Source organism: Gallinula chloropus (assembly GCF_964237585.1).
Source record: "Gallinula chloropus genome assembly, chromosome: 6".
In the NCBI taxonomy this organism is placed as follows: domain Eukaryota; kingdom Metazoa; phylum Chordata; class Aves; order Gruiformes; family Rallidae; genus Gallinula; species Gallinula chloropus.
The window spans coordinates 19,657,887-19,670,110 of record NC_140091.1 but is presented as its reverse complement, the minus strand read 5'-3'; the positions used below and the strand labels follow the sequence as shown (position 1 = coordinate 19,670,110).

The window sequence follows — 12,224 nt, the reverse complement described above, 5'->3', positions numbered from 1 at the left end:
TACCTTAGAATAGTACCACTGCTCAAACAATTGCCAAGTAATGATGCTAGTATCTTTATTAAAAGACCATGTCCTGCACAGCTATATTTGAAGTTCCTACCTATTGAAATTCCACTAGAAAGGGTGGAACTTTCTGCCTGACCCCGGGATGGAACGTGGGGCTCCATCACGCTGTCATCCAGTAGGTGCCTTGGTCCCGCGTTGGGGAATGTTGCGCTTTTAAATTCAGTCGTATTCATTTTGTGTATGAAACTAGAAATGAAAGAGGATAAAAATTGTTACAACATTATTTGTGATATGTCTCAAAAGCTGCTGCTTTAACATCCTGCACACAGCGCACTGTGAATGCCAAACAAAACCATGGCTCCAGTACTAAGCGATAACTGTACTACGTACAGGAATTGCTTGTCTTAAAACTGCACAGCACCCTTGCAGCAAAGAGAAAGTCAGGAGTACTTTAAAAAAATACATTCAATATCCTAAAGATATTTTTGTCTTATTGTACCACGCACATAACTGAATTTCATCCCAGTTCATAAAAGGTAAACTTACACAGAATCACAAGGCTGGAAAAGACCTTTGAAGATCATCAAGTCCAACCATTCCCATCCTAAGATAAACCATATCCCTAAGTACCTCATCTACCCTTTTTTTTGAACACATCCAGGGATGGTGACTCAACCCCCTCTGAGCAGCCTGTTCCAGGCCCTCACAACTCCTTCATTAAAAAATTTATTTCTAATATCCAATCTGTCCCTGCCCTGGCACAGCTTCATGCCATTTCCCCTTGTCATATCTCCTGTCACCTGGCTGAAGAGACCATCGCCCACCTCTCTACAACCTCCCTTCAGGTAGTTGTAGGTGGTGATAAGGTCTCCCCTCAGCCTCCTCTTCTCCAGGCTAAACATCCCCAGCTCCCTCAGCTGCTCCTCAGAGGATTTGCCCTCCAGCCCCTTCACCAGCCTGGCTGCCCTTCTCTGCACTCACTCCAAGACCTCAATGTCCTTCTTATGGTTAGGAGCCCAGAACTGGACCCAGCACTCGAGGTGTGGCCTCACCAATGCCAAGTACAGAGGCACAATTACTTCCCCAGACCTACTGGCCACACTGTTTTTGATACAAGCCAGAATGCCATTGTTCTTCCTGGCTGCCTGGGCACACTGCTGGCTCATATTCAGCCTGCAGTCAACCAACACCCCCAGGTCCTTCTCTTCCTGACAGTTCTCCAGCCAGTCTCCCCCAAGCCCGTAGCGCTGCATGGGGTTGTTATGTCCCATGTGCAGCACTCTACATTTGGCCTTGTTAAACTTCATCCCAGTGGTCTCAGCCCATCGGTCCACTCTGTTCAGATCCCTCTGAAGAGCCTCCCTACCGTCAGGCAGGTCGACACTTCCTCTCATCTTAGTCTCATCTGCAAACTTACTTCTCCCAGTACTAAGAATTCTATCAGCTCATGATCACTATGCCCCAGGCATCCTCCAACCTTCACATCCCCCACTAGGCCTTCTCTGTTGACAAACAAGTCCAGCAGGGTACCTTCCCTGGTGGGTTCATTCACCAGCTGGGTCAGTAAGTTGTCTTCCAAACACTCCAGGAACCTGCTAGACTGCTTCCCCCCTGCTTTGTTGTACCTCCAGGAGACATCCAGTAAGTTGAAGTCCCCAATAAGGAGGAGGGCTGGTGATGGCCAGACTTCTCCCAGTTGTTTAAAAAACAATTCATCAGCTTCCTCCTCCTGGTCAGGTGGTCTATAGCAGACTCCCATCACTATATCTCCCTGATTTTGTTCTCTGATTTCTACCCAGAGACACTCAACCCTGTCTTCACCATACTCCAGCTCCAGGCTGTCAAAGCACACTCTGACATATAGGGCTACCCCACCTCCTCTCCTACCCCGCCTGCCATGCCTGTATAGTTTGTAACCAGCAATTGCAGCACTCCAGTCATGTGAATTATCCCACCATGTTTCTGTGATGGCAATCACATCATAGTCTCTTTTAGATACAAGGACTTTTAATTCCTCTTGTTTGTTACCCATGCTGCATGCATTGGTGTAGATGAACTTCATCTGGTCCTGTCCCCACAGCCCACTGAGAAGAGGCTGGCCATTTCCCTGTTTGCCACACTTCAGATGCTAACACTGATGAGATCCCCTCTCAGTCTTCTCTTCTCAAGGCTGAACAGTCCCAGGTCACTCAGCCTTTCCTCACAGGGGAGATGTTCCAGGCCCTTAATCACCGTCATAGCCCTTCTTTAGACTCTCTCCAGGAGATCCCTGTCTTTCTTATACCAGGAAGCCCAGAACTGGACACAATACTCCAGGTGGGGCCTGACCAGGACAGAGTAGAAATACAAACTGAAGAGTTACACTGGCATTTAGTTGCTACAAGAAATAGCTTTGCCATTCACAGAGAGCCCAGTCTATCTGACTGGCTAGTCCTACTGTACCAGCCACACAGACTTCCTACTTTGACTAATTTTCCTTGGTTGGAACACCACCATCCTAGATCTGAGCTTACTCTCCCGCCACAAGCTGTTCTGCAAGTGAGGCATTCTGTATCATGCTACGTTTTCCAAGCAAAGCTTCTGCACAGAAAGACGTGATACATCACAAAGCTTAGGGTTTCAGGTTAAATAAAGTGCTGACTTGTATCCCAGACTGTGACACTTCCTATGTCCATGCGGTATCAGGTTCCTAGGCGAAGGGGGTGTCTGTGGTAGCAAGGCTCCTTCGGCTGCCACATTTTTCCGTCCACTCTGGGGAGATGCTCCAACCTCAGAGCCTGGGAACAGAGACAGACATTGCTCTTGAGTAACTTAAGAATTACTTTCTAGGAAAGCTGTGGAAGAGTTGCACAAAACTTCCTAAACTCAAACTGTGAGAAACAACCTGTAATAAAACTCATTGATGTACTCAGACTGGTAATTAAAAATACGTACTCTAGGGTTTTTTTGCACAGGATTAAAAAAAATAAAAATCACCACACATTTCAAAGAGACAATCTAGCTAGAAATATTTTCTAAGTCCTACAGGTTGCTGCCTTAGCCATACTGACATTAAACAGGTCCCATTCATTCGACGTTTTGAAACTCCTACCTTCAGCTACTTTTGGCATTGATCAAAAATAATGTACATTTTTGGAAGCATAAAAAGTTTACAAGAAGGCCTTTCTGTCTAGGTGCAACAAAGAATGAATATTTAATCGCTCTTCACCCCAAATGACACTAACAAGTTAGTGCCACAATATATACAAGAGCCTAAAGAACTGACTCGGTTCCTTGAAAGAATTTCTACCTTCAGACTTTTTATTACAAATAAACAGTGTTTATACTTCACAGTTTATTAGCCTCAGGCAAATATTTTCCACATTTGCAACTCAAAAATAATGCATTTGACAACCTGAAGTCTTCTCACATTTATTATGCATTTACCTACTAAATCTTCTCTGGAAGCAGCAGAGTGCGGGGTGCTGGTCCCTGGTTCTATCTTTAATGAAAGTCTGCATTAAAGAAGCATTAAAGATTACTTTATCAGAAAATCGAAGCATATAAAAGTTAACTTTTTGAAAAAGAATTTTTTAAATTCACAATCGAAAGCTGCTTGTTTCTACAATTTCAAGAAACACTACAAAGTTAATACAAACTGTGCCAAGTTATCTTTAGCAGGAAAAAAGTGACATGCTAGGTCATAATGCAGTGAGTCAGTCTATTGCTTTGGTTCATATAGACCAGGGCAGGTTTGCATACCACACTCAGGATCAGACTCAGCAGCAAAGCCTCGGCTACAGACCAGCACAGAACCTCTTCCGCATCAGTGTGCCGGACGCAGCTGGCACAGCCAGCTGTAAGCTGCCACCAGCTGCCACTTTCACCCTCTGGGACAGCAAAAGTTCTGTCCGAGCTGCTAACAAACTGTGGCAGAGTCACATGGAGGAAGAAGCAGGGGAAGAGAGCACTGCTCTGTGCTGGCACTCTCGCCCAAGGAAAACGTGGCCATGTACAAGCCAGGACATACATGGCCCTGGGACTGCTAGCAGATACATGAACCTTGGTGACGGTACCACTACCCAAGTGTCAGAACTAGGAAGAATAATAAGTGTACAACTGCTACCCCACCTTAGCTAACACATTTATACTCGCTACACTCCAGAACTCAACTTTTTTTATAAAGTGCACTAGCGTGCAAGGCCAAGTCTTTTGTCTTTACTGGTCCAAAAGCCAAAATCCTTCTTTTGCCATTTGGAAAATACATTATCAACTTGACTTCATCCATAACTCAAGCTTTTGTTATAACAGGCACTTTGTAATGCCATTTCCAACAGCTCTGCAAAGAGGGCAGGCTCCAGGAGCAGAGCGCTCCCGGCAGACAAAGCAGTTCTTGCCCACACAGTTTGCAGAACTAAAATCTTTGAAATCAGCAGGCTGGAAAAGCACCTACTTAATTTTTGGGAAGAAAAAGTTTTAAGGTTGGCAGCTCCTCTGCCTCCCATCCCTGAGCAATTTAACAGTGACTAATTACAACTTTAAAATTTAATTTTTTAAAAGAAAATCCTTTAGGAAGAAAAAAAACCCCATGTATTCAAGTCAGAACAGCAATGGCTGTTCTCTCATTTCAGCCTTTCTACAGGCACCTCAGGGGATAAAACGTAAATAGCCACTTATAGCTGGAATAGTTCTTCACAATTCTCTCCTTCCCAGCAAAAGAGTTCCGTTTGGAGATGTAGAGACCCACAGGTGTGAGGACAGACTTTCTGAACAGAGCCGTGTTTCTGCAGCACACACAACTGTCTTCATTCCCCTGCTACCAAAAAATGGGTTGTACAGGACAGAGACACTGTAGGTCCTTCAGCAATAAAACTGCCGCTAGTAGCAAGTCCTACCTAGTGAAGGCAGAGGAAGGCCGAGTGTGGGATTCGTGGAAACAATATGCCACTAAAAAGCTGCCACCGAAGTTAAGGATGGGTTTGGTTTTGGCTTTTTTCCTTCATGTGTTTGACCACAAAGGTTTATTGTCAAAACCCGGCTACAGAACATTTCAGCAAAGAGGTAAAGCCGGATGCTTGCACTGGAGCACACAGAGAACAATTTACAATTCCTAAGGATTTTAACATGTGAGGGGAAGTCGAGCATCCGAGCCCTCATTAACAGTTCTTTCCAAAAAATTAAGGGTCCTCATTTGCTGCCTCAGTAAATCCAAGTTGGGGCTACTAAATGGCAACCTGTATTCGTTCCTCTAGCCTGCATACCCCTCCCACCACTTGAATGTAGCTACACAAGCAACCAATTCAATACAAGTGAGGTGACAGACTTCCAGGGCGGGCAGGATGGGAATGGGTGGGGAATCTCCTCAAGGAGATCAGCCAGTGAACAGAAACTTTCTTCATATGCAACAGATTTGCTTTAGGGTTTTTTTTCCTATCCTCAGGGCTTGTTCCTGTATCGCGCCGGATATTTCCATCCCCCAGTTTTGCTGGGTGCCAAACCACTTAATACAGCAGTAATCTTTTAATTAAGGAAGTAGAAACCTCTTTCCAGGTGGTATACTGGGAGGAACAGGCAGGGTCACAGATGGGCAATATCTTGCCTCTCAAAAATGACATGTTTATAGTTTACTCACACAGTGTAATGTAATCAAAGAGAACAACATAAATTGAAAGTGAAATTTATCTATGAAAGAAAAAGCCTTAATGCACCTTCAGGAAGAGCTTGGGACTGGATGCACAGATGACGCTGTTCTGACAAAAAAATGACATAATCTATAATCAATCCCAAGACTAGTCATATTGACTGAACAGTGTTATGAGCCAAAAGTACCAGGTCTTCACTGGTGAACACTCAAAAGATGTTTTCAGATGAACTCAGCAGATCAATTGGGCCTGAACGCTAGGTCTGGATGCAGTGAGGCACGGAAAAGGAAGGAGATACGACATCTAGCATGCTGATAACTGTTAGGAGATCAGGACCCTGCTGTAACCTCAATACTTAAAACTGGTGCATCTGAGACACAAACCCCCTGTTACAAGTGAAATCTTAAGAGCTACAGGTTTGTATTCTAAAAGATATTGTGTAATTACAGTCAGTTATAACATTTAATACTTACTTGTAATTGTCATCTTCTACAAACTTTTGTAGTTCTTCTATGTACTGCACTGAGTTTAGGTATTTTTGGACATGAGGCAACAGAGGAATATCTGGAGAACAGATGACATTCATTATCACCCCACCATTCATTGGGAAGCAAAATTATTTTCCAGAAGCTATTTAAACAGAATCAGATCTCTTGCCTTGAGCGAAATGGAGGTACAAAACTGCAGTCCCTACTGATGCTGCAGTTCTGGCCTTCACAGCAATTCTCATGCATTGACATTCCCCACACCTGTAAAGCCAGGTACGTATTCCCCCAGAGCTGCTCTGCTTATCACAGAATACGGAGGGAAAAGTGAGAGCATGCCCCTGGCCAAACTGAAGGCCTGAACCTGGAGGGCTGTATCCGAGGACTCCTTCACAGCCCACATTCTCATATTGACCTTTCAAGTGTGGCCACAGGACTCTATTAGAACTTGAAGAGGATTGTGAGGGAGACCACCTCCTTTGAAGAAAAAAAAAATACACGATCTGATCTATGATCCAAACTATAAATGTCCAAATGACAAGTTGAATGTATTTTATGGTCTCCAGTAAAAGTACTACTCCAAAAAGAATCTACTATTTTTAGAATCCATAGCCGAAAAATTATGAGAGAGGAATATAAGTTTATAACGTGCTAGTAAAACTACTGTTAGGTATGAGGTATTCCACATTATTATCAGAAACTATGTACTGCAAAAATGTGTGATGTAAGCAAAAGGAACATTTTATTCTGTCTCCTCACACTGATGCTCTGACATAACCAACAATACCAGAATAAACTGTGATTTCTGGGCTGTGTGCAGGCTGAGGGACAGTGTTAGTGGCATTCAAAGACGCCTGCCCTTACTTACAGAATCACAAGGTTGGAAAAGACCTTTGAAGATCATCAAGTCCAACCAAATCCCATCCTAAGATAAACCATATCCCTAAGTACCTCATCTACCCTTTTTTTGAACACATCCAGGGATGGTGACTCAACCCCCTCTGGGCAGCCTGTTCCAGGCCCTCATAACTCTTTCAGTAAAAAATTTATTTCTAATATCCAATCTAAACCTGCCCTGGCACAGCTTCATGCCATTTCCCCTTGTCCTATCTCCTGTCATGTGGCTGAAGAGACCATCGCCCACCTCTCTACAACCTCCCTTCAGGTAGTTGTAGGTGGTGATAAGGTCTCCCCTCAGCCTCCTCTTCTCCAGGCTAAACATCCCCAGCTCCCTCAGCTGCTCCTCAGAGGATTTGCCCTCCAGCCCCTTCACCAGCCTGGCTGCCCTTCTCTGCACTTGCTCCAGGAGGACCTCAAAGTCCTTCTTATAGTGGGGAGCCCAGAACTGCACACAGCACTTGAGGAGTGGCCTCACCAATGCTGATTACAGGGGCACAATTACCTCCCCAGACCTACTGGCCATACTGTTTTTGATACAAGCCAAGATGCCATTGTCCTTCCTGGCTGCCTGGGCACACTGCTGGCTCATATTCAGCCTGCAGCCAACCAACACCCCCAGGTCCTTCTCTGCCTAACAGTTCTCCAGCCAGTCTTCCCCAAGCCTGTAGTGCTGCATGGGGTTGTTATGTCCCATGTGCAGCACTCTACACTTGGCCATGTTAAAGTTCATTACATTGCATTACAGAAGAGAAATATCAAAGCTCTTAAAGCTGTTCTCTAGTAGTGCAGCAGTTACACACCAGCTTACCATATTCACACGACTGCTGTAAATCTGAGATAATTCGAAGGATGTTGTTCATTAAATTTGTTCTTTGCTCGCTTTCCAGAATGCTCCCTGTTGATGGGTAGGCAGAGTCAATATACGTCAAGTCTGACAGATAAATACCTGAAATAAGATTAAATTAAACAGTTCCTTTATTTAGTGTCTCACATGTAGCAAAACACACTCACAAACAGTATTCTGAAGAATTTTTGCTTTCATTGACTAACGTACGCACAGGTTGACAACAGCCTTGCCTCAGAATAATATTTTGGATTTACCTATTAAATCATTTCAACAAGGTCTCCAAGAGCCTTCAGACCTCAGAGTAGATCAGTAATAAGGCCTGGACTTACAAAAGGACCTCACTGGGCCACCCTTGTCTGGTATCGAATCTGTACACTCCTCAATTGCTTCATCCTTAATCTTGTCAACCTTACCTCAGCTGGACTGGCAGCTGCTGAGGGCTCGAGCACGTTTCTGTGTACAAGGTTTCACTCTGCACAACAAATCACAGGGGGAGGCAGAGAAGATCCTTCCTCCCGCATCACACACTGTGCATAGTAGCTGACTTTGTTGTGAACAAAGATATATTTAGATATAACTATCGTTATATCTAAATCTAGAAATAATTACAAGGACACACACAACTGCTCATCAGCCTGATTTTCTGCCGTATCACCAATTAATTACTCCCTTGACAAATATGAAAAATACAAAACACACAGTGCTAAAATACACACCAAAAGTCCTTATGAGTTTAGGAAATGTACTACTGCCTTCCTCCAACTAAGCAATTAAACATTATTTTTTGTTGTTACTTTTTTATAACTCTCTAAGCTGAGCAGAAACTCAAACTGAACTTGAAGCAACACAGGAAAAGTAAAGTAGGCAACATCACTTGGACTGAAATGCAGTACAAGTCCTGCATTTCACATTAATCACAACTCCAATGGTCTGACAGCCTTAAAGGTAACTATCTCAATCTTCCAGCTGTGCTCTTCCCCACCACCATTGTAACCTTACTACTCCTCTAATCCCCCAGTGGCATAGAGGGAAAAATTCTCCCTTTACATACTAATGCTGCAGATAAACCACTTAATTTAATTCTGAATGCAACTCTCTTGAACTTCTCCCAAAGACTAATCATTTTTGTCTCAGCTAAGTGAAGCACATCTTGACCAGGTCTGCTATTGAAATGAATTGCTCTTCATCCCCAGCATCTCCCACAAGATAGCCAAATAAATAAAAAAAAGAACACAAACTTAAATAATATTTTAAAGAAACTTATTTCAGCAACAAGGAATTTCTAATAAACTATATTTTGCTTCACCTCTCAGCCTCATATAACCAAAATCATAACAAGAAGTTTGCCTTTACAGGTGGAAGACTATTAATACAACCTCACAAGAACAGCAGTCGTGTTTGTATAGCACCTACCCAGTACAGTCCTCAAATGCGAGTTGGGAAACTCTGGGCATCACTCCAAAATCAACACGTACACACGCGTGTGCACACACACACAGAAACAAATTAAAATACTTGTGGTTGAAAGGTGACATATAAAAAAAAATGAATAAAAAGGTATTACATATGACCTGATATACTACTCAATTTTCTATTCTGCTAGAATCAGTTTATTAAGAACCAGAAAGGTTCATCGGAAACATCAGGCAGTCATGTTTAATTGCCACGCTATCTAGGTTACATAAGCTGTCCCAAACCTAACTTTGCTAAGCAATGTCCAAAGAGGCCTTAGAAATCCCAAACCTCCTCAAGTCTTCCACTGACAGAAGTAAATCATGCCTACTGATTACAATTAAGGAAATTTCCTATGAACAGGCCCCTGCGATAATATGTATGGTTTAAAAAAGCCAGGTATTTGCAGGATTACCTTTCTGAATTACTTGCTCAATTAAGTACCGATTTTTTTCTTTTAGCTCAATCAAGAACTCTTCAGAGCGAGCTGTGCCTGAAACTTCCCTGCGGTGCATCTCTAGGGAGTCTAAATTCATTTTAAAGCACACTAGGGTAATTCTTTATTTAAGTGTAATTGGCACATCCTTTGTGAAGAAACCAAAAAGTCCAATGAAAGCAAACTGAATGAGCTTAAGTGCCGACTATGGACAGAACTGAACCCTGTACTCTGCTTTCCTCCCTGAGCACCATGGCTGTGGCTATCGCTACTTCTCACACCGCTGAGACGTTATCAAATATTCTGATGCCTACCCAAGCCCATCACACACACTGCTTTAACGCTTTCCACATGTATCAGAGACTCGGCACATTTAACAACTGGAGCTGTTTCTTATTAAGTAAACGTCAAGAATTGAACACGACATTCTGTCGAACATTCTTCTACACTATAAATGGTTCATTTTTCCTGTTGTACCCAGCCAGGCTGCCCCTTTTATTCCCAGCAACACAAATCGAGGTTTTTATCAGCCTGAAAGAATCTTTCTTCTAAATGAAGCCCAGTACTGTAATAACTTGAAAGACATCTTTAGGCAGCGTAGTAAAAATGTTTGATTTGTAACTGCCTGCTGAACTCTTGCACAGTCTGTTGCCATATGGTACCCTCCCTTCTGCTGGCAAACAATCTTTCCTTGTTTCTAACTTCTCAACCTCCCTCCCCCCTCCTTTTCTGGAGGGTATGGATAGGAAATCCGAAGGAGGAGTTTCTTCTGCTCTCAGTGTGTTCGTGGTGACATCATAGGTGGGCTGAACGTCTAAGTCGAGTGTGTGTTTGTTTAAAAAAAACTGTCCAAAAGTGATGTATATGGAATCTGGGTCAGCTGTGGCTGGTTAGTGCACTTCTGCATGCGAGAGTAAAACACTGCAGTTCCAAAAAACATTTCTTTCTCTCTTCTGGAATAAACCATACTGGAACACTGCTCTTTTTTTTTGTTTTTAAATGAATAGTTAGCTTGGTTATCGTATGGAGAAACCGAATTCCTCAATACATCCTGGACCTAACAGAAAAAGACAAAAGCCGTTTGCAACTCCAACTGCAGATTAACGATCCGCAGCATCGGGTGATATAGGAAGGAAAAGCAACTTGCTCTCTGGATTTTCCATCTACCACAGAAGCAAAACAGCCAGAAGATTTTTTTTTCCCCTTGGTAAGTTTTAAAGCTATTCTTACTTGCAAGTTTAAATTCTGAGCTATTTGCGAATTCTGCATACATACAACACGACAAACGACTGCAAGGAAACAAATCTCTCTCAGCCTGAGAGAAGTTTGACAACTAAAATATAAAACTCATTTTGTGGCATTTGGTAGACTTCGGAGACTTGGAAAGGATTAAAGAGGGCTCTGCATAAAAGCAGAGACTAACTTGTTCCAGTTGTAAGGATGAACAGTTTCAGTTGTTTAGCTACAAATCTTCGGCAGATCTTGTTAGCCACAGTTACACAAAATTAGTGCTACCAGGTTCTTTGCTAAGCATGTCATTCGGGTATTGTGAATGTATTAATGTGAAATTCTGATCCTAACAGAAAGGAAAAGCCAAAAATCCTATTGATTTCAGGGAAGCTGGATTTCACCCAACACCAAAGCACAGACCGAGCATTACTAGAAATAGAAAATGGATCCCTCAATAAAACCACTGTAAAAAGTCCCAAGTAAATCAATGCTCATCTGTAAGTAGCAATCGCTGTATATGATTTCAATTACATTTTTTATTTATGGTACCCCTGAGCAGTGGAAGCAGTCCGAGTTGTACACCCAACCAAGAAACCAGAGTCATACATTAACTCTGAATATAATCTAGTTTGTAGCACAAACAATCGTGCAGCCAAAAACCCAAAGACATTGCTGCAGCAGGCACTAACCCCTTCCTTTAACAGTCAGTAGAACGATGGGGAAATTAGCTGTATCTCCATTGAGCAGCAGCTTGTTTCTAAACGAAGATTCATTTCACAAACATGAAATGCAACATACAGGGGAACACTTCAGCAGAAAAGAGAGGGGTTTGTCTCGGCTGATTGGGTGAGGGAGGGAAGGGGTGCAGTTGCAAGTCAAGGATTAAATCACAAAAGTTGTTTACAAACAGAACATGAAAGATAAACCTAAAAGCCAAGACAAAATTGCTAATATGTATTTTTCTACTTTTTTTTGCCTTCCTTCATGCTTCCTTGGAAATTAAAATACAGTAACTGCTCCAGAACAATGGAAAAGATTTTAAGCCACCCATTTGTGTTAACAAACTCTGTGACATGTCCTCCACATTCAGAGAGAATGAAGTGGGCGATGCTAGACGAGACAAAGCGTTACAGAAAGCAAGCTTAATTTGCATTTAGTTGCTACAGGAGGAAAAAAAAATATGAAGCAGTCTTGGCAAAAAAGAAAGATGGATCCTTTCCAAGTTCTTGAGCCCTTTTTCTTACTAT

At 42.7% G+C, this 12,224-nt stretch overlaps 1 protein-coding gene across 4 annotated transcripts in view; it reads right to left on the bottom strand.

The window, feature by feature from the left end:
• The window catches only part of RALGPS2 (Ral GEF with PH domain and SH3 binding motif 2), a gene marked incomplete at its 5' end in the record, with an annotated part of 94,914 nt that overhangs the window by 25,344 nt on the left and 57,346 nt on the right, over positions 1 to 12,224 (bottom strand). For 3 of the 4 annotated variants that reach the window (XM_084265900.1, XM_084265898.1, XM_084265899.1), the window contains 5 exons: positions 101 to 252; positions 2,648 to 2,783; positions 3,433 to 3,500; positions 6,101 to 6,191; positions 7,821 to 7,958. In XM_084265900.1, the coding sequence (XP_084122026.1) occupies positions 101 to 252; positions 2,648 to 2,783; positions 3,433 to 3,500; positions 6,101 to 6,191; positions 7,821 to 7,958 (585 nt within the window). Of the gene's footprint in view, positions 1 to 16; positions 253 to 2,647; positions 2,784 to 3,432; positions 3,501 to 6,100; positions 6,192 to 7,820; positions 7,959 to 12,224 lie in introns of all 4 variants that reach the window. The other variant, XM_084265897.1, reaches the window with a different exon arrangement.